The 20,019-nt window shown below is 40.3% G+C and overlaps 1 protein-coding gene across 1 annotated transcript in view; it reads left to right on the top strand.

Moving 5' to 3' along the window:
• The first annotated feature begins 8,027 nt into the window (after nt 1–8,027).
• UBN2 (ubinuclein 2) overlaps nt 8,028–20,019 on the top strand; it is a 43,290-nt gene continuing 31,298 nt past the window's right edge. The window contains exons 1-3 of the mRNA XM_030959518.1: nt 8,028–8,508; nt 12,612–12,704; nt 18,407–18,508. Of these exons, the coding sequence (XP_030815378.1) occupies nt 8,089–8,508; nt 12,612–12,704; nt 18,407–18,508 (615 nt within the window). The 5' untranslated portion in view covers nt 8,028–8,088. The remainder of the gene's footprint in view (nt 8,509–12,611; nt 12,705–18,406; nt 18,509–20,019) is intronic.

The raw sequence follows: 20,019 nt of genomic DNA, 5'->3' as shown, positions 1-20,019 counted from the left end.
GACAGTCCTGTCCAGGCTGGCTCGTTTCGCTTTGGGGCAGTGCACATTACTTAGGTGTATTATGGTACATTGAGTACCGTGTTTCTTATAACTACCCTTTTAACCCCTTTTACCATAACCAAACTAACAGTACATGCTTAACGATCTATCAACTATTTTACAACAGTTTCTAAGCTATTTTTAACACTGTGGAAGACTAAAAGTCAACATGACACTAAGAATAACTCAGTCTCTTAAAACGGTGAGGAGGTGTTCAGATAAGAGTAGAGTGTAATATTACTTACAAATGTCAGAGGTAATTCTTTTAAGGCCAGAAAAATGACATCTGAAATAGAAATGTTATACAGAGAATGTAGTTTGTTTTCACAAGCTTTGTGGGTATGTAGCATCCACTCTATTCTTAAAGTCATCACTTCTATTGCTGCTATTCTACACTTGTTTTTATATGCTCAAAAAACTTCACGTCATGTCTTCTGAAAATCGTACTGGAGGTGGAAAAAAATAGTTTTAAAGAATTTCATTTGTATATTTAAATTATTCATGTATGAAATATCGTTTTTCATATGTAATTTTTCAGATGCTATTTTTAATTCTGTGGCAAATCAAAAGCAGCTTTGTGTTGAATCTGCAAGTCCGGTATGTAGTTAATTCTCAGTGATAAGTATGAGCTTTGCTTTTTTGAAGGCAGTTTGGCTTGGAAATAAAATCGTGGAAGTATGAAAATGCTGAACTGCACATGCAAAGTATGCTTCTGACTATTCTGATCATAAGCTTGTATGAATGTTAAAAATGTAGTAATTTGTTTATGCAGTCACTCTCAGCTGTCTGTGATAATGTGCACTGACCTAGGTGTGGAACTTACATCAGTAAAAGCTGTTTCCAAAGTGCTGAGAGGCATTAAAAAACTTGGGTAGGAAATTGGAGTTTTGGTAAAACCAGCCTGAAAGTGAAAGGAGGAACAAAAAAGAAAAATATTTCTTCAAGGTCACAGCAAATATTATGCTGTATGTCTTAATTACTTTTAGAAGGTTGCTTTGCCATCTCCATATATGTATTACATGAAATTCTCCTTTTTGGGAGGATGATCAGTGTGTGACAGGTGTTGCCTGAACAGTAACTATAATAATTTAAAATATTTTACAGTATTTAATAAAAATACGTTTCCTATAATTATCACAATATTTATATTTCACTAAAAACTAGGAAATATCACCGAGGCAAGTGACCAAGGCTCCTCTAGCCAGCAGTCTGCCTGCGTCCACTCTCAAGGACACCAAGAGTGTTCATCTTCTCCTAGGTCAGCACCCACAAGAGAGACCCTGAGAGGGCAAATCTGTGGCACATTACCTTTTGTACTTCTGAGAATTACTTCTAGACCCTTTTACCTCATTAAACAGCATCACCACTGCTTTTAGTGTAGAAATTGCAATTCACACTGAGAACTCCCTACCTGGCTAGTCTCGTTTTACAGGTGGGTGGCAGAGCTACAGGAAATCATGACTCATATTCTTGTGTGGCTTTCATTGCTATTGGGAGAATAAAACCGGCAGACAACAATGCAGAGATAAGACAATAACCTGACTCCAAAGTATCAGACAGCCCGGTAATCTTCGGCTGCCTCCAGGGGTGCTGGCCTGATGGAACAGGCTTTTCATCGGAGATAAGCATCCCATGCCACAGGTATCTTTAAAGAAATAGTGCAAATGAGGAAAAAGTGAGGGACAACTTCCCAGAGCACATAATCCCTCTCAACCTCCGTAAACATCTAGGTGTTTTTACACTTTCAAATGAGCAGGTGTGAATCATAAAAGAACTACCATTAAAGAAGTCTATTATTTTCAAAGACAGCTCCTCTTCAGTTTTAAATTCTGCTTAGGTACAGTTTAAGTGATTGTCACAATCAACATGTAACAGGCAGATGCTCCTCAGTTTAAGTTTCTTTGTCAGTTCATTGAAGTCTGCTGCCTTTCTATATGCTTGTATTTTCAAGGAAAAAAGTGTGTGTGTGCCCACGCATATTACTGGGTACTCCTCTACAAAATCCCTTCTGTGTTTATTTCTGATGAATTTTTTTGCTCTTCTTTCTATCTACAAAAAAAAATCTAGGATTTCAACTAAAAGGTTATTTTAAAGACCTATTGAATCGTTCAGGTTGAAAAATACAAGTTTAAGTTCACTGAATCCAACCATTTGCTCAGCAGTACCCTAGCCACCACTAAGCCATGTCCCTAAATGCCACATCTACACAGCCTTTAAATACTCTCAGGGAGTGTGAGCCAACCACTTCCCTGGGTGGCCTGTTCCATTGCTTGACAACCCTTTTGATTAAGAAATTTTTCCTAATATCCAATTGAAACCCCCTTTTGTGCAATTTGAAGTCAACTTTTTCTTGTCCTATTGCTTGTTATTTTGGTAATTCAGTGGCTTTAATTTTCTTGTGATCACTTAGAAGGCAACTATTTTTTTCCCTGTTTTTTCTTCCTTCTTAGAAAAGTAAAGAATAAACCTGCAAAGAGAAATTTCCTAGGGATCCACTGCTTGGCAGAGAAAACATCTCAAGGGCTGACATCCCCAAATTAATGTCATTTAAGACAGAGTTCACACACCACCTGGACTCATTACTACTATAGAAGTTTACAGCTTATTTGTCGAACTCTACTGAGCTCACCCTTAGCACTAGGACAAAAGTTGCATGCTTGCTCCAGCAAGAAATCTTGACGCCAGAAGCAGAAACAATTATTAACAATTAAATAAAAAATAAGATGTAACTAGAAAAGGGTTCTTATCCTGTTAATTACAATTGATTTTACTACTGTTACCCAAAGGAACAACTGACCCATATTCTGCTTGGTAAATGCACCTACTTAAGAGCTGATGTTTAATGTCTTAATATTTCATCTTCTCTCCAGGCTCAAAAGATGTTCCCACAAGTTCTCCAAGCAGCTTGCTCTTCCTTGGCAAGGATGCAATTCTTCTTTCCTTTTTCTCTCTCTGCTTTTTCTTCCTAACTTGCAACTCCATCTAAATAGAGCTCTTGAGGCTTTGAATTTTCTCTGAAGTTTCTCTTAAGTCAACAGTCTTATCCTATGTATTAGCTTAAAGAATGTTACAACGTTCTGTAGGCCACAAAAATCACCAGTCATTCAGAACTTGTGTCAGCTTTAAATTTCTCATTGAGAAAATTCTTCTGAACAGCAGGGATGATAACACCCTCACCTTTGGTTGAGGAACTCACACTACGATGACACATCTCTTCCTGTAAATCCCTTGACTTCTTTCACATGATGACTTGCCCTGATTTCTAGCTTAAGTGAGACAAAAGCCAACATTTTTTTTCCATCAGCTACCTCTGAGATACACAGTCATGCCATTTATGTTGTTCTGGCACAAACCATGGTGTTGGAAGACCAGTCCTCATCTCAGCAAGTGAGCAAAAGATGCACCTAAATCCACTTCCAGTAAAAAGTGCTGTGCTTCCAGTTAGAGGAGCAGTAACTACTTGTTGCATAAAAATTGTTACCATTTTTAAAACTTCCTACTGCCATTGAAACCTTGCACTTTTGGTCAGATTTGTTCAAAGCATTTCTTAAAGCTCTGGAGAGGAGTTCAGTGTCTCTTGGGTTCAAATTCTCCAGTAAGTGGGGCTTGAGCAATTCACAGAGAGCAAATAAAAACGTATGGGATAAAGTTCATTATCACAGTTCCTCTGCCTTGAAATTGTGACAAATGAATATTACTGCCCCATCAAAGGAGATCCTAATTACCTGAAGTTAATGCACACAGCCTTCCTAGAGTGAATTTGGCATTTCTCTACCTGCCTACAGTCCTTCCAAACAGTTTACTTCACTGAAAAGTGTACTTCAGACTTCTCAAGGATGTGGCAGAGCTGCTGATAACAGCTCTTAAATACACATTCCTGAGGAAAGAAAGCTAGAGGTATATTCTTCTGGAAACAGTATTTTTACTTAAAAGAACAACAATAATAAAAATATGAGGGGGCAGGATCCTGCAGATAAATCAGTTTTCTGAATGGTATGAAAGGCATTGGTGTTTCATTTTGGAAAGGAAACAGGTGGTTTATTTCTTGATTCTGGGTCTAGCAGAGAGCAACTTAGTAAAGCCGTAAGAGAAAAAGAGAAATTAATAAAAAAAAAAAAGCCCACTCGAGTTTAGAAATCCTCATTAAACAGAAAACCAGCGATGCTAGCCATGTTGTTGGTGCAGTGGATTCTTGTGATGCAGCAGCAGTTCTAGTAAAAGCTACATAAACACCAACCTACCTGCAGCTGTATCATCTCCTGACACAGAAATAGAAGCTGCAGCTGCTGTGGCAGCAGTTCCAGTGAAAGGACCACAAGGATCAACAAGCTGTGTGGTTGGACCATAAGAAACCAAGGATATTGTGAGGAAGCAGCTGATGGTAAATGAGAATATTCTCTCTCTATCTTGGAGACTTTTGAGCAGTAGAGAGCTATGAGCTGGCTGCCACTACAACTGTTACCTCTAATGTAGATCCCAGTGCTCACCTTAAGGAAAGGAGAGAACAAATTGCCATCTCATGCCACCTAAGCTTATTATGTAGTAATAGCCTTTGAAGCTGAAAACAAGCTCCTTGGAGACAGATATAATTGACGATAAGGACAGCTCTGCTTTCTGGTGGGAGCCTGGGCCTGCTGCTGTGGGTGTCCAGCCCAGAGGAAGCCAGACAATGGCTTCCATGAGGTCCAGGAGAGCAGTGACCACTGGTCTGTTATGAAACAGGGTGCAGCTCTGTACAGTTCTACCACAACCAATACAGCCCAAAAGCATGAGAGTGCTGCAGACAGAGAAGCCAGTCCAAAGCAGAGCAGGACGATCCCACCTGCACCAAAGTAGAGGCCTCTGCAGTTTGCTGGTCTGTCTCTGTTGTTTTCTGTATTTGAAACTAAGTCAGGTCAACAAACTCCTGCTCACTGATGTGGCTGTATCATCTGTAGTTCCAAGCATCCATTTTGTCTGATCTACTCATACTGGTTTTCACCAGTGAAATAAAAAGCTGTTTCAGTATCACCTCAAAATTACTCTCTTTTTGTAGTTGTTAAATTTTTTTAAACTCTTAATGTACCTCTCTGTGTCCTTCATATAACATACAAAAGGAAGGAATCTGTATTCAATGTTGGACTATTTTAACATGGCCGTATCCTGAGAGAAAGCAAAGTAACTGGCAGCACATCTCTAGTTACTTTTTAAAAATTATACTTGTTAAATTTGGTGTTGTACTGACAAGGGCAGCACATTATACTATGTACAGACAGTACCTGAGATGGAGTTTAATGACAAAGAACAAAACAGGATAAAAAGTATGGATAAATTACAAATCTAACTCCTACTGAATGTGTTTGAAATGGTACACGCCTGGAATTCTTCTGGTGTATTTAAAACCAAATTCCTTGAGAGGTTATGATTTAGTGAATTTGGTTGTTTTCTGAATGGTTCTAGTATCTCAGACCAAATGTAACATTAACATATTCCAGGAACTACTATGCTTGGCTCTCCTGCCAAGGTTCTTTTTGACTTAGTTCAGATACACAGAGCAAACTGTCTTTAGTGACTTCACTTTAAATGCAAAGTTCTAGAACTACTGTTTGTCCAGTTGCATAAACAAATACTAAGCCTTATAAAAATGGTATGTGCACTCTAAGATGCTTAGAGATTAGATAATACGGAAATACAAGGGTTTATTTGTCTAATTAAATTCCTAGGAGAAAGGAAAAGGGGGCATATGAATTACTATTTCATAGTAACCTTAGATATGAAAGGCTGTTTCTAATATCAAGGTCTACGATCTCAGAACAAATGACCACCTGAAACTATTTCCAAGAACTACTTCTGGTTTTCTCTGTAACCCTACCATGGGTTGAATGATGATTGTTCCTTTCCAGCCTTTTTTTTTCTACTTTAAACGCATGTTAAAAATCTGACCAAGATGTGGTTCCCGTTGTATCTACACTACAAGACAATATGAAGCACTGGATCCAGGTACTCGTAAAACTGATTTTATTCTGGCATGCCCTACATTGATTACTTCTGAATATCGTCCCCTATATCTTAGTTAGGAGACTGAAAGACTGAATGGAGTTTTACATTAGATACTTAAAATACATAGTTTATCACTTTCCATGGATATAGCCAAGTATCATCTGTCAAGAAACTACCTGTTGTATTCTTCTTATACTTATTTCAAGGTCTAGTCTCCCATCTGGTAACTGAAAAAAGAGTTCAGCGGAGCTGCAGAAGAGCCTGTGACTTCCACATAAGATTTCTGTTTGATATGCAATAAACTGCTCTTTTTCTGAGGAAAGGCCCCTTTTTACCATCACAGGATTTAATGGCATAGATGACACAGAAACTTTGATGAGAATTAGAATCTTCCTGGCAGGGTACAAAGGTCTGGAGCTTAGGGATGCTCACTCAGTTTGAATCCAGAAATACATTTCCTATTTTGTGCATCACCTGATAGCTGTATGAAATTCTCAACAGAGAACAAGTGCAACTACCAAATCATGTTATTATGATGCTGAAAGCCAAAATACATTTGAGGAATACATCCACCTCTACTAAGCTTGCTAGTTGCACCACAACATGCAAGGCTTTAAGATAAACGAGTCTCTTAGACTATAAAGCTCAACAAAGTTTAAAGCCTCAAAAGGAAAGTTTACATTTCTCAGATTGGGTCAGTCATTCCTGTGACTTGCTGCTGCAAGCAGTATTCTAGAATGCTCTCCATTCCCTGTTAGTGATGTTATAACTTTCAGTAACATTGTTCTAGTGTCACAGATCTTCTCTGGAGTCTAGATGAAATTAAAAAGTCCAGTCAAAAGGCTTCCTGTGCAATGACAGAAAAACATTAAGCACAGTGATGGATGTAGTTTGAAAAGTGGAGTAATGTGATGCACAGAATAGTCTGTTATCATTATGCAAAATAATAGATGTAAATTGCCTGTTTTGCATGAGTACATTTTAAAAAAAGAGAATAGACCCACTCCTACCTAGTATTTCTGAGACTAAAAATGCCCCCAAAATGGTAATGTCTTTTTCTCTGCTTTAATGAAGCTAGAGGATACAATACTCATGCTGTTCATAAGCTTCCTGAGACTTCATATTGCCTTGGTGGCATACCTCCATCTGGAAATACCAGCCATCAGTCTGTCAAAGTAGGTGGTGACAGACTGAAACACTTGCAGTATTTGCAGGCAGCTCCTGCCCATGAGGGAAGTCTCGCTGCTGCTCAAACCCTGCCTTCCTCGAGTCGTCCCCTCTCTCTCTCTTCTCCCAACAAGCCACAACTGCTCCCTGCACCAGCCAGAGCTGGTGCCCTACAGACCAGGCATGGCCGCTGAACAAGCTCCGTGCCGCCGAGGGCAGACCGGCACCCCAGAGAGCGGCTGCTCTTCTGTAGGAACAAGCTGCGATCAACCCCGCCATACGGCACAGTCTTGTAAAACCCCGATGTCCTCTGCTGTTCCACTCAGCGTGGGCTGATGCTACCGAGACAGGGTGCGTTCGCGCCGTTCTGGCTGGGAACGGCCGCTCTCCCCGCACAGGTGACTTTTCTCTGGTGACTGACCCGCAGCCGCCGACTTCTGGAGACCTCAGCGGACCTTCCCCTCAGGAGGCCCGCGGCCCCCGCAGCCTGCCCGCGCTGCCCCAGGAGGACGGGACGAGCGCTGCGCAGCCCCCGCGGCTACAGGCGGCGGTGGCGGCGGCAGGCCCGGCGTGCGCATCGCCCCGGCAACCGGGGGCGGGCCCGGCGCCCACGGCGTGTGGGCGGCGGCGGCCGCGCTGACGTCCGGGGGAAGCTGAGCAATAACAGCAGCGACGCGGGCCCGGCTGCGCCTGCGCGGGCTGCGGGGCTGCTCTATTTATGTGGGGGGGCGCCAAGATGGCGGGGGCGACGAGGAGAACGTAGGGGTAGCTCCGACCGGGCGGCGGAGCGGGGAGGAGGGAGAGGGAGGAGCCGGGGCCGGTGGGAGGGAGCGCGGAGAGCGGTGTCACCGAACGTGTGAGGCGGGGGCCGGCGGACGGCGGGCGGGGGGGCGGCGGCGGAGGATGGCGGAGCCGCGCCGGGTGCCGTTCATTAGCCTGTCACCCGTGCGGCGCCGCGAGGGCGAGAGCCCGGCGTTGGAGCGAGAGCCGGCGGGCCGCGACCCGGAGCCACCTCCGGCGGGCCGTGAGGCGCCACCGCCGGAGCCGCCGCCGCACGAACCGCCCGGCGACAGCGCTGCCCGCCCGGAGCCGCCCCGCGACCCCGGCCGGCCCGAGCAGCCACCGCAGCGGGAGCCCCCACGGCCCGAGCCACCGCCGCTGCCGCCACCGCCGCGCCAGAGCGGGCGGCAGGAGCCGCCGCCGCCGCGGGAGGCGCTCCCGCTCCGCCAGACGGTCCGCCTGGAGGTGGTGCTGAAGGACCCCACCGAGGAGGGCTGCGTGGAGTTCAGCTACCCGGAGCTGCTGCTGTGCGGGGACTCGCGGGTACGGGACCTCCCCTTCCCCTTCTTCCCTCCCCTCCCGCTGGCTCGGGCCCTGCCGCGCTTCCTCCTCCTCCTCTCGGCTGCCGGCGGCCCCGGCCTTGCCGATGGTGTTACCGGTTACCCTTTGCTGCTCGGGGGTGGTCCCGGTACGGCGGGAGGGGCGGTGTCCTGGAGGGAAGTCCGGCTGCCTTGCCGTCGCTGCGGGCTCCTCCTGGTGCTCAGGCTGCGCCCGTGCCCGTGGGGGGAAGGGGACGCTTCCCACTTGTCCCTGAGGTGGCCAAGGGCTCCTGGCTTCTCCTGCAGGCTGAGGCGGAGGGGCGCCACTGTCTGGTGTCCCGCTTACCCCGGCTCACCTCCCTGCCGCTCCCCTTCCCTGCCCCGAGAGGTGTTGCATCCTCCCTTCCTGGGAGCCCTTTACCGGCAGCTGAACGAAACTCTGATCACGCCGGTGTGTATTCCGGGCTGTTCCCTAAGCTATGTGCAGGTAAATAAAGAAAGCCCGGCTCTGCTATAAGCCTCGAGAAGCAGGGAAGTGATCATTAGCAGACTTGGAGAGGAGTTGTTGTAGTCTTGGAGGAGACAGGGATAAATGAGAGTTAATATTGAGCTGGTATCCACACCTGTAAGTGTTGAGAACTTAATTTAAGGAAAAAAACCAGTGTTCTTCCTTTGCTTGTTCCTCCCAAGCAGAAAGTGTTTGATACTTGCACTACTTTGTTTTTTTAAGGATAAAGTTCCTGCAGACAACTTTAGGAAGCAAGCAGTGTTAGCCAATCAACAGAGCCCACTGTTCCAAGTAGGAAGGAGAGACGCATGTCCTTAAGCTGGTTACACTTGAGCTGCTCATTCTTAGTTGAGTGAAGTTGTACTTGATTTACATAGTTGCGGCTTCTCTTTAATCCAGTGCACAGTTTTAAAGAAAGCTTGTCTCTTACTGGAAAAGGCAGAGGGCAAGTAAGTAACTACTTACTTAGAAGGTTGTGGTAGATCTGGTGATAAAAGCAACTATCAAATACCAGTACAGATACTGCCATGGGATTTTTACATCCAGCACAAACTTGAATATGGTTAAAACTTTTCTTCTGAACCAAAGTGTTTCTAGGCGATGACAGTGCTGTAGCTATACTTAGCAAGCTGCTCACTTTTTCTGCTGTAGGAGGAATATACACACTGGATTGTGTTCAAATGTGGAAGGCAGAAAAATCAGTGACTGATTTTAATCCTTCAGATCTTGTCATGCAAGTTAAAAGGTTCCTTCTGTTCATCCTGTCCTACAGCTGTTGTGGGCAAACAGTGCCAGTTATGACTCCTCAGAATTAGTGTAGCATAATCATGCTTCTCTCTGAAGTGCAATCTTTCTGAGCAGTTCTGTGAAGGTGAAAATTGTGTTAGTGTTTAGAAGTGGTTCAGTACTTGAAGGCTGACTTTTCCCTTTGTCAGTTCCCAGTTCCATAACTGCCTTTTATTCTGAAGGTTGCCAGTATCCTAATCACATATTCAGGGAAAACGGGCTCTTTCAGATGTAGTTCTGATGCAAATTCCATGTCTTCTGGGGGTGGGAGAGCATTGATTTAGGGGATTTTGGTACAACTGGGATCAGAAACTGCTTTTACGGTAGAGACAGTGATAGTAATACTTTATAAGAAACTTTGTATATTTCTCAGCTCCGTAGATTCCAAATTAAAACGAATGGATCATAGTGGCACTTCTGTTACTGGGTTGTGGAATAATCAACTGATTTACTATGTAAAACAGTATCATAAACTAGGATCCTTTTAAAGTGATTCTGGACTTTTACTCATGTTTAAAACCTGATGTATACTTGGCCTGTCAGTTTAATTTCTTGCTTGTTGTGTGGTAGAACCTGGAAAAGCTACTCTAATATTAGGGAAGATTTAAAATTTTGAAATTTGCTTTTTCAAAGTAGGTAGTAACTAGTTAGTAGTTAATTTTGTGGTTTTAAATGGAGTTTTAGATTTCAAAATTTGTTATTTTAATAATGTTTCAATTTAAAATTAACAGTTCAGATACTTTACTATGCAAGCTTTTTGTAGGGGTGCAGATTGATTTAGTTTTCTGGAAGCTATTTTTGACTCCTCCCTTATAAGAAGTTGCTCAGCTTTTTTATAACCTTTCCCATTAAAATAAAACATTACAAAGTCAGGAGCTTCTGTTTCTATTTTGTAGTATTCTTGGAACTGTAGCAACCAAGAAAAGCTTTCCAAAGGAAGGCAAGCCCTGGTGCACAGGCATAGCTTCAAATATGACTTTAATAGGCCATGATAATAGTAGGTATATAATAATGAAGTGCTAGAGAATCCCAAAACTGATTTGGCAGTGCAACTTCCATCTTCTTTTTAATTCCCAAAGTTAGGTTCCTATGCTGAATCAGAAACTAGTGGTAATGTTTATTTTAAAAAATTGTGCTGTCCTTGTCCTTTTTTGCCTTGATAAAGAGAACATCCTTTGATAGGGTTGTTTGTAGAGTTCATCTTCTGGGAGGAATTATGTAAAGTTTTGAATGTGAGTCATAAGTTTGTGTGGTTGAAGGGTTTATTTGCCTCTTAAATGCTGGCAGAAGTGAAAGTGTGCTCCCATTTCTTTTGGGGTGACTGAGGCTTGATGCATAAAACCCAAGTCAAAGTGGATGAGCCAGGAGCTCAAGTTGGCTTCTGTTGAACAGGCTCCAAAGGTGCTGAAGTAGTAATGTCTTAGTTCAAGAGCCATCCATCCCTTAGAAGCAGTCAAAACTCAAATTTGCTTGAATTTCAGTTGTCAGTACTGCTTAACTAAACAAATTGCTAGTCAGCCTTGAGTGTTTGATGGAGAGAGGCAAGTTAACACTTAAGTACTAAGTTTCATTGATCTTTAGGCTCAACCTTGTCTCCTTTCACAGTTAGAAAAAAGCCACATATGCCTAGCAGAAGATGAGGAATACCTTTTCCCAGCTAAAAGTAGAGGAAATGATGTTTCATGAATTGAGCAGTATTTTATATTTAATTATGCCTGCAGGAAATAAGTAAATGGCTTTAATTTATGTTTTAGGAGTAACTATAGCCTCTATTAATTTTTTCTCCAAATACTCAGTCTGGAAAATGTATTGTAATTATGTGGTGTTTGCAGTTTTGCTTAGCTTACCTTCCTCATTACATTGGTCTTGATGCTAATGAGCTGGTTTGGTCACCATTTAGTCAATATTCTGCCTTCTTAAACTATGGAGGAAAGATCTTGCTTTTCTGAACTTAGGTTTTTTATTCTGCATAAATTTTCATTTACTCATTGGTGAATAGTCCATGTGCAGTAAAATCAATTGCCATCCATAAAGTTCTGCAAAATGGAATTCCATTCCACCATATTTTAACATCTAGTACCTTCCCCCTTCTGGCAATTACTGTCTTTATGTGAACTCCAGTTTGAAGGAGGGCAGCCCTGTTTTTCTGCCATCACTTATTTAAAAAAACAAAAGCACTATGTATACTCTGTTCATTGACTTTGTCTCAGTGAAAACCTCTTTTCTAAAAAACACCAAAAAAGTAAGGGGCTACTCCCTCCTTGTATGTATAGCTGGAATATTAAATCTCTGTTGTGGCTAACATAGTTACGATTACTGAAATTAACTCTTGCACTGTAATTTTTTTCTTTAGATAAAAGGCTTACATTAATTATGGTTATAATTTACAGAGCTTTTTAGTCTTCTGGCTGCTTCCTTCCTGGTTAACACATCATGTACATCCTGTCTGTTATATCTAGAAGAATCACAACAGATGTTAGAGGGGCAAGTGAGTGGAAGAAGAGGTAAAAAGGAGTTGTGATTAGAGAGAATTTTTTCTAAAAAAATAATAATTCTCTCTTATGCTTAGACTTATAGTTGAAGTTGTTGTGGAATGCTTGGGAAAATACAAATCTGAGTATCTTAATTCTTCTGCTTTTGTTGTCATCAGAAGAAAAGTAGCTAGATGGTAATTCAAAGATCAAAGTGATCTTTAGAGATTAAGTATAAATTCTGACTACTTAGACATCAGAGTATTGTTTTCTGGCATTTAATAGGTTTTGAGATGCACTCTGTTTCTTATGGAATGAATTTGTAACTTTTGCATTTTTCAGAAGAAATCGGTTCATTTAGAGGATCCATATAATGATGAACAACGTGAGCGACACGAAGTAGAAATGCTTGCCAAGAAGTTTGAGGCGAAATACGTGAGTTACTGCACTTTGTTAAAAAATACTAATATTTAATAGTGATAACAGATAATGTTGGTGGGGTTTTTTTCCTGAATAAGGTTGCTAATGTAGTGTCAAATGACTTCTGTACATTTCAGCGATGACTGTCTCACAGTATTTCATTTAAGTACCCTGAAGCTGCCACAAGCTTATCAGACAAGTCTGCTAAATAGATTTGTCTATAGATGTTATAGCTTGTGAAGCTATTCTTGGAAAAGAATAATCTTGGTAACAGATGCAGGTCAATATTCATGCTCTACACTGTGCTGGAAGAAAAAATTTTATCTAATGCTGTTGTGTATTATTGAACAGGTCTTCTCTTTGGGCTAAATACTGATGAATCTTGATGTCCTGACTAGTTTGGAATGTTTCCATAGGAAGTTATTTGTTAAATAGTAAATCATTGCTCGATGAATGTCTGGTAGCTGCCAACTGCCTGAAGATACTCTACTGGCTCTGCAAAGTGTAGTGTGAGTGACTTGAACAACACTAGCTAGCAACATAAAGAGCCTTTCACTAGTAAATGAAGGTAGAAATCAGAAAATGTTGACAAAAACCACACCCAAACAGGTCTTTAAGAATTCATATGGGTAGGGTTGGGTGATTAAGTCTGAGCTGGCAATCAGAGCTCATCATCATGCTGAGGCATGTTGATATTCTGGATTACGAAAGGAACACCTCAGTAATAAAGAAGGGAAACAAGAGCAGTCATTTGTATCTTTTGCTATTAATATACATATTAAAATCTTTTTGTCTGACTTACTTGGATTTTTTTTCTGGCAAAGGCAGATTTTTCTAAGTGCTTAGTCTATATAGTCTGTAGAAGTAATTACTACTTCAAGGCATGCTAGCTGTGATAGATAACAAAATCAGCTCTTAAACTGAAAATAATTATTCTCATCTTTTGGAGAGATTGAAAGAACCCAATATGAATTGAGAAGGCTGTTCCAAAATGCTGTTTTAATTTGAATTATAAATAATTTTTTGAATGTGAGAGAAAAATGTTTCAGTCACACTTTTTCAAAAAACTCATTTCTGCTATTAAAGTGTTAAGGATTTTATAATATATGAAACAAGTTGCTTAACTACAGTTGATGAAAGTCAAAGGAAGTATGTAAAGCAATATATGTAGGAGGGAGTGGTAGTGGAAGTAATCTAATTTTACATATATGTTTATGCATCCCTCAAAGCTGAACCTGTACATTTATGGACAAAACTTTTATTAGACTTAAGAAAACCACAGTTCAGTGTTCAGTAGTCACAGAAAAGGGTGAGTAGGTATTTTTAACCATTAGAAAGCAGTAGGTAACAAAAAATTGCAATTTTCAACAGTTTAAATATGTGGTGCGCTTGCATCTTCATTGCTTCTTGCACTTCTGATTCCTTGCCTTCCATTCTGTCTTGCCTTTTGTCCTTCCAACCCCATGAAAGGGAATATCCTCTATATAAAGAAGCACTTACTAGGTTAGAACCACTAAGCATGAAGGGTGATGAGGGATTAAGATTCCTTGTGTTAGAAACTCCCTGTCCTTTGTCTTCCAATGTAAGAGCCATCAGTCTCGACTTGCCATCCAGGCTCAGAGGAATTGCATCTCTGAACGCTGACCCAGTACAATTGCTCATGTTCTGACAGCATCCAGCCATCTTCTGCCTCTTGTGGTCAGACATTCGCTGCATAGCTTCAGCTAGAGCAGGAATCCCGTGTAGTAGGTGCCCATTCTCCTCAAGTGAATGACCAGCTGCAGGATACTCTTCTGAGCTGGAGTTACACTGTAACACTCCTTAACAGTGCTTTACTGTAAATGTAATCAGTGGTTGTATGAGAAAAAATAAAGGTTTTTTTTCAGGTTTGCAGAAAGTGCTATATCCTCCTTTAATTAGGTATTACTTATCTGAGATACCTGTTTAAAATGGAGTAGAACATTGGTTTTAATCCTAACATGTGACAGTACTTGTGGAAAATCTGATGCATAAAGAGCAGTCTGCCTTGAAAACTTTTTACTTCTTTTCAGATAAATTGCTGTACTCATAACCAAATCAGTACACTGTTTGATATATTTAGCAGATACTAAGAAAAGCCTATGAAAAAGTGTATTTTTGTAAAACAAAATGCATAAAGTACCATTTTTTTACCTGATTCTTCAGAACTCTTCTGTAATTGCTGCAAATACTAAACATCAGCATGAAAAATCTGCTCTGAAGAATTCCCATTTTCATTGTTTTGATTGCTTTACTCTCCAGATAAAATCAGACACTGTTGTGAACACATGATACTGAACTTTGGACAATATTGTACATATGTAAGAGCTTTCCTTGGATCAAAATGAAGATCCATCTAATGGATGGTAGCGTAGTCTCTGACACTAGTGGAATCTCACACTTGAAGGTATAATAGAGCAAGTGTTGATTGATATTACTTCATTGTGCCTGTCTGGCAATCTGTATTGTATCTTAATTTCTCTCAAAGCCAAAGGTCACACGTTTAATCTTTTTAAAGCTTTCTGCCAGAAATCTACCAGATCATGACCGTATTTCTGTGTTCCACAGCACAGAAATGCTGTGGAGCATCATGGTGACTGTCCTATAAAAACACGCTGTGTTTAAACCTGACGAGTTCTTGTAGCACTCTGTAGTTTATGTATTGTAAGAAAGAGAGAAACATGTCTAGTTCTTCTGCACATTGCATGTGATTTTGATGTTATCTAAATCCAGCCCTTTAGTTCTCCAGCTGTAGTGTCTTCACAGTGTTATGGTATGGAAATGGTTTTTTTATCTTTAAACATCCTTGTTGGCTTACTGTTGTCTTTTTTGTTCTAATTGCTTTTTTAAAATGAAAGGATATTAATGGTATGATGCCCTGGTATTTCAGTGTTATAATGATGACTTCTGGTTTAGTTCTCTGTTCCTTTTTTTTTTAATAAGTCCCAACTCAATTTTTTGATCATTCTTGATTAAGCAAATGTCTGAACTGTGCCTTGCAGCTCCAGTGGTTCCTGAGCAGCATAACAAATTTGCAGCATGCTGTTTGTTTTTTGGGGTTTTTTTTGCTTAGGTTGTACTTATATTATGTGGATTACCTTGCTCTATTAATGCTGAATTTAACTGCCTATTTATCATGCTAAATTCAGAGCAACTGTAAGGTCTTTAGTGATTCTTCTTTTCCTTTTTCCTTTACTTTCCTCAGTAAATTGTCATCTTAGACCCCTGTCCTTCCCAACTCTTTACCTGCTCTGTTGCTTCTAAAGGAATGAATGCATATTCCATAATAATTTTGCTGATCACTCTTTGCCAAAATGAGATACCTATTCTTACTTTTTCTTTCCTAGCTGTAGATCAGACATCAGTTTAAGTGGACCTTCCTTACTTAGTGACAGTTTCTTGTTTGTAAAGGTGTTTGAACATTTTTAAAGCATTTGAACATTTGAAATACTTTCTTCTACCAACATTTCTTCCTGCTCTGTATATTATTGTGCCTGCTGGTTCTGTTGTTTATAGCTTTTATTAACTTTTCCACCATAAAGACCAGGTTTATATATTCTACTGGTTTATAAATTCTTCTCGTCAAGATTCTTCAGGTATTTGTCATTTTATTTGCCACCTACCTTCCAGTCTTGTCGGGCAAAGGTTGTTTAAATGCAAGGTTTAATGACACAGTTAATATCTTAAAGTCATCTTTGGCTTTTCTAAATACTTGCATGAGTAGTATTTGCAGCTTCAGGAACTAGGCACCTTAATTTGCTTTAGTATTGTGACTACTTATGTTCTGGGACAAAAAGGTTGGAGGTAAGCTGCAGTCATAAAAGTTCCCTGAAGTGCTGCCTGGTGGACACTGACACAGATAATCCCTTCATTCTTCTGCTGCACTCTTGCATCCTTAACATCTTGATCATATGAAATCTCAACACAGATCCTTAAACAGAACTGGGTAGAGCCAGGCCTGAAGGAAAATGTCTTAATTATACACACAGTGGTTCAGATATTTTTGTATGTCTGAATGCAGGTAGTATTTTAAGACTGCCTTTGTTCATTCAGCTATTTTAAGACTTTTTTTGTTGCTACTTTTGTTCTATATCTGGTTTTCTGACTGTCAGACAGAATGTATTGGAAATTTAAAATTTTTTATTGCCTTATTATACTGAAATCATAGAATCATAGGATAACCATTGCTGCAGAAAGATTTTAGACTTGCAAACAAGGATGTTGATGGTTACTAGCAAGATATATGTAGGACAGAGATGGATTGCATTACACATTAGTGAGTTCAGTACAGGTGAGGTATGGTTTATGAAGCATTCTTAGCCTGCTGGCACCTGAGTCAGAATCATGAATTATATAAGCTTTTGCACTGGAGTTTAATCAGAATTCTTAAGTGCTGCCTTTTTCTAACTTACTTTTTCTTCTCTCATCTATCTAATGTAAACTTTCTTTTTTTTTAAAAAAAGTACTGCATGTTTTGGAACTGTGCAGTCATTCAGATGTTTTTCCAGATGAGTGACTGTAGGAGATGATAGGAATACTTAGCTTGGAAAGTAGTTTGGAAATTTGAATTAAAAGCTGAACTTACTTTTGAGGTTTTTCTCCTAGGACTATTGCATTTGTTTATTTAAGTAAATGTGAGAGATTCCTGCTTGCTTGCAAGAGCACGTGCTTTACTTTGTGACAAACTTGCATGTTCTCAAAATCTTGTTAAAATGGAGGTGTTGAGATGCTCACACCACCATGAACGTGCAGGGGTGAAACCGCCTTTGGGCAGTGGCTGCATTCTCACAGTAACCAATGGGCTGTGATGCTTGGATGTCCCAGCTAGAAAGACTGACTTGCTCTAAGAATGCTCAGAGCTGTAGGGTGCAGGCACAGAAGTTTCAGGAGCAAGTCTTGAATTCATGGGAGTTACCATTTAATTGAAGGCAGTGCTTTTTTGTGAATTTGATATTTTAAGACTTTTATTGATGATTTTGACAATATATGTGAGCAAGAAAACTAGGCCTTATATCCTAAGAAGATTTTTGTGTAACCTTAAGTCTAGATTTCCTGAATATTTGAGCTAGCTGTGAGTCTTTATTTGACTTAACAATGAAATTTCCACATGAAAAGAATACTTGCAGATTAAAATTAATTTTACTAGCTCCTGGAGCTGAGTTAATCCATCCATAGTTTGTGATGCAGCTTCTGGTTTTAATACTCAAGTAACATTTTATGTTTTTTAAAACTCAACTTTTTATGTGCAATAGAGAATTAATCCATCTTGTGTAGGGAAACACTTTAATGAACTCTAGGCTATCATTATTTTCCCTTGTAATGACGCTGTAATATGACACTGAAAAACTTAACACTTTCTAAATTATTCCAACCCTTCTATCATTAGCAGTACAATCACTATATACAATATACATAGGACAGGAAAATCTCTCTAAATAGGAAATGTGAGGAAGATCTTGGTCTTGCAGAAAAAGGTAGCTAGTGACTGCCTTTCAGGGGTGGTTCTGGTGAGGCACATTTGCCAGAATGCATCTGTGTGGAAGTTTTCATTAGCCATCTAGACCATCTTCAAGGAAGCATTCAAGAAAGCAAAACTGCTAATTCCTTGAATGACTATTCCTCCAATGCCTTATGCTTTGTAGGCTTTAAAACGTTGCTTTCATGTTTCCTAAATGATGTAACACTCACTTTGTCTTCAGGGTGGCAAGCCCCACAAGCATCGGAAAGATCGCCTGCAGGATCTGATCGACATCGGTTACGGGTACGACGAGACGGACCCTTTCATTGATAACTCTGAAGCGGTAAGTAACCTTCACCACAGCAGCAAGAAACCGTGAGGCAGTGCTTTATCTTTTCAATACAGAACAAAGGTAAGGGAAAATACTTTGTACCTGTCTGTTAATGATGTGAATGCAAAGGACATGCTACTTTGGGAGACCAATGAACTACTGTATTTGTAGTCTTATTCCAGATATTATGCACCAAAGAATTAAGCTATTCCTAGATCAGATAATTGTCTAGCTTTAGAAATGAAAATATTTTTATTTGTGTGCTTCATTTACTGTTGACTGAAATGACACTGGCTCTGTTTAGTTTCTTGTACTAGCTCTCTGGATTATTAGTGGGTTACTAGCATTAGATTTCCTGCTTTAGATCACGAAGCTATTCTCCTCTTAAAAATCAGTAAAAATAGGATGGCTATTCTAAACATTGAATATGTCTGAAAAATTTGAGACAAAACAGGTTAAACAGCAGGATATTACTGCTTACTTTGTCTGAATATTTTTTAGAAATGAAAACATATCTTGAGGTAAAAGAAAAAGGTATTAGTTTGGTGCAGGCTGTATCAGGGATATCAGAAGGTTTATAGGAGGGCATTTGGAGATATCTTGAAGGTGATATATGAAATTACAAAAATGAGTAAAAAGCCTGGAAAAAAAAAGTGGATTGTCTTAAAGCTCAGAAACCTTCTATAATTCTTCCTTATTAAATGTCAGAAAGAAGTATATGTACAGTTTAGTCAAGTAAAAAAAAAACAAACCAAAAGTAAGAGCTGTGCATTGCCAGCCTTCAGTTTCCTCTAGTGCTGAGTGACACTGGACAAAATAGCAGTGATCTACTGTGAGAAGGAGTGGGCTAGAATTGAGTGGGAGAGGAAAGGTTATGGAAAGGAGTTGAGAGAGAAGAGTAAGAAAATCACATAAGTGCATTGCTTAGCATACATTATGTCAAGCCTTCATTTAAATTCTAAAACTTTTACTGTAAAGAACTGTAAACTGAGCTGTGAAGTTTCTAGCATATAGATGTTGCAATGAATGATCCTATGACCTGTGTGAGGTGCACAGAAAGTGTTTGCAGAGCTGATACCTTTTTCAGCAGAAGTTGAGCAGTAAACCACAGTGCATAGCAGGCTGAGCTTATCCTTATCTGTGTGCATTGATAGTTTTTGAAGCAGGTCTGAAGTTGTGTGGAGAGAGAGATTGCTGTAAGGTGCTTATTGTAACTTGTTAGTCATTTTTCATCGTCTAGAAACTCGAACCTGCCAATGTTAAACTGTTTTATCATTATCCCACAACTTCTGGTTGTACTGCTGTAACAATATTGGGGTCTAAGCCTTCATATGTCTTTTCCAAAGGTCATATTCTGATCTCCAGCTTGGTAGGAACAGATATGCTTCATTTCTGCTGAGAAACCACTTGAGCCTATAGGTTTATCTGGTTTCTCACTGTTGATTAAGTTCATCATCTTTGCTTTTAAAATTTAATGATACCCAACCCAAGTTCTAGCTGGGTTTTCCTGGATTTACTGTGAC

This window comes from Camarhynchus parvulus, chromosome 1A (assembly GCF_901933205.1).
Source record: "Camarhynchus parvulus chromosome 1A, STF_HiC, whole genome shotgun sequence".
Classification (NCBI taxonomy): Eukaryota; Metazoa; Chordata; class Aves; order Passeriformes; family Thraupidae; genus Camarhynchus; species Camarhynchus parvulus.
This window is presented reverse-complemented; position numbering and strand designations above follow the sequence as displayed.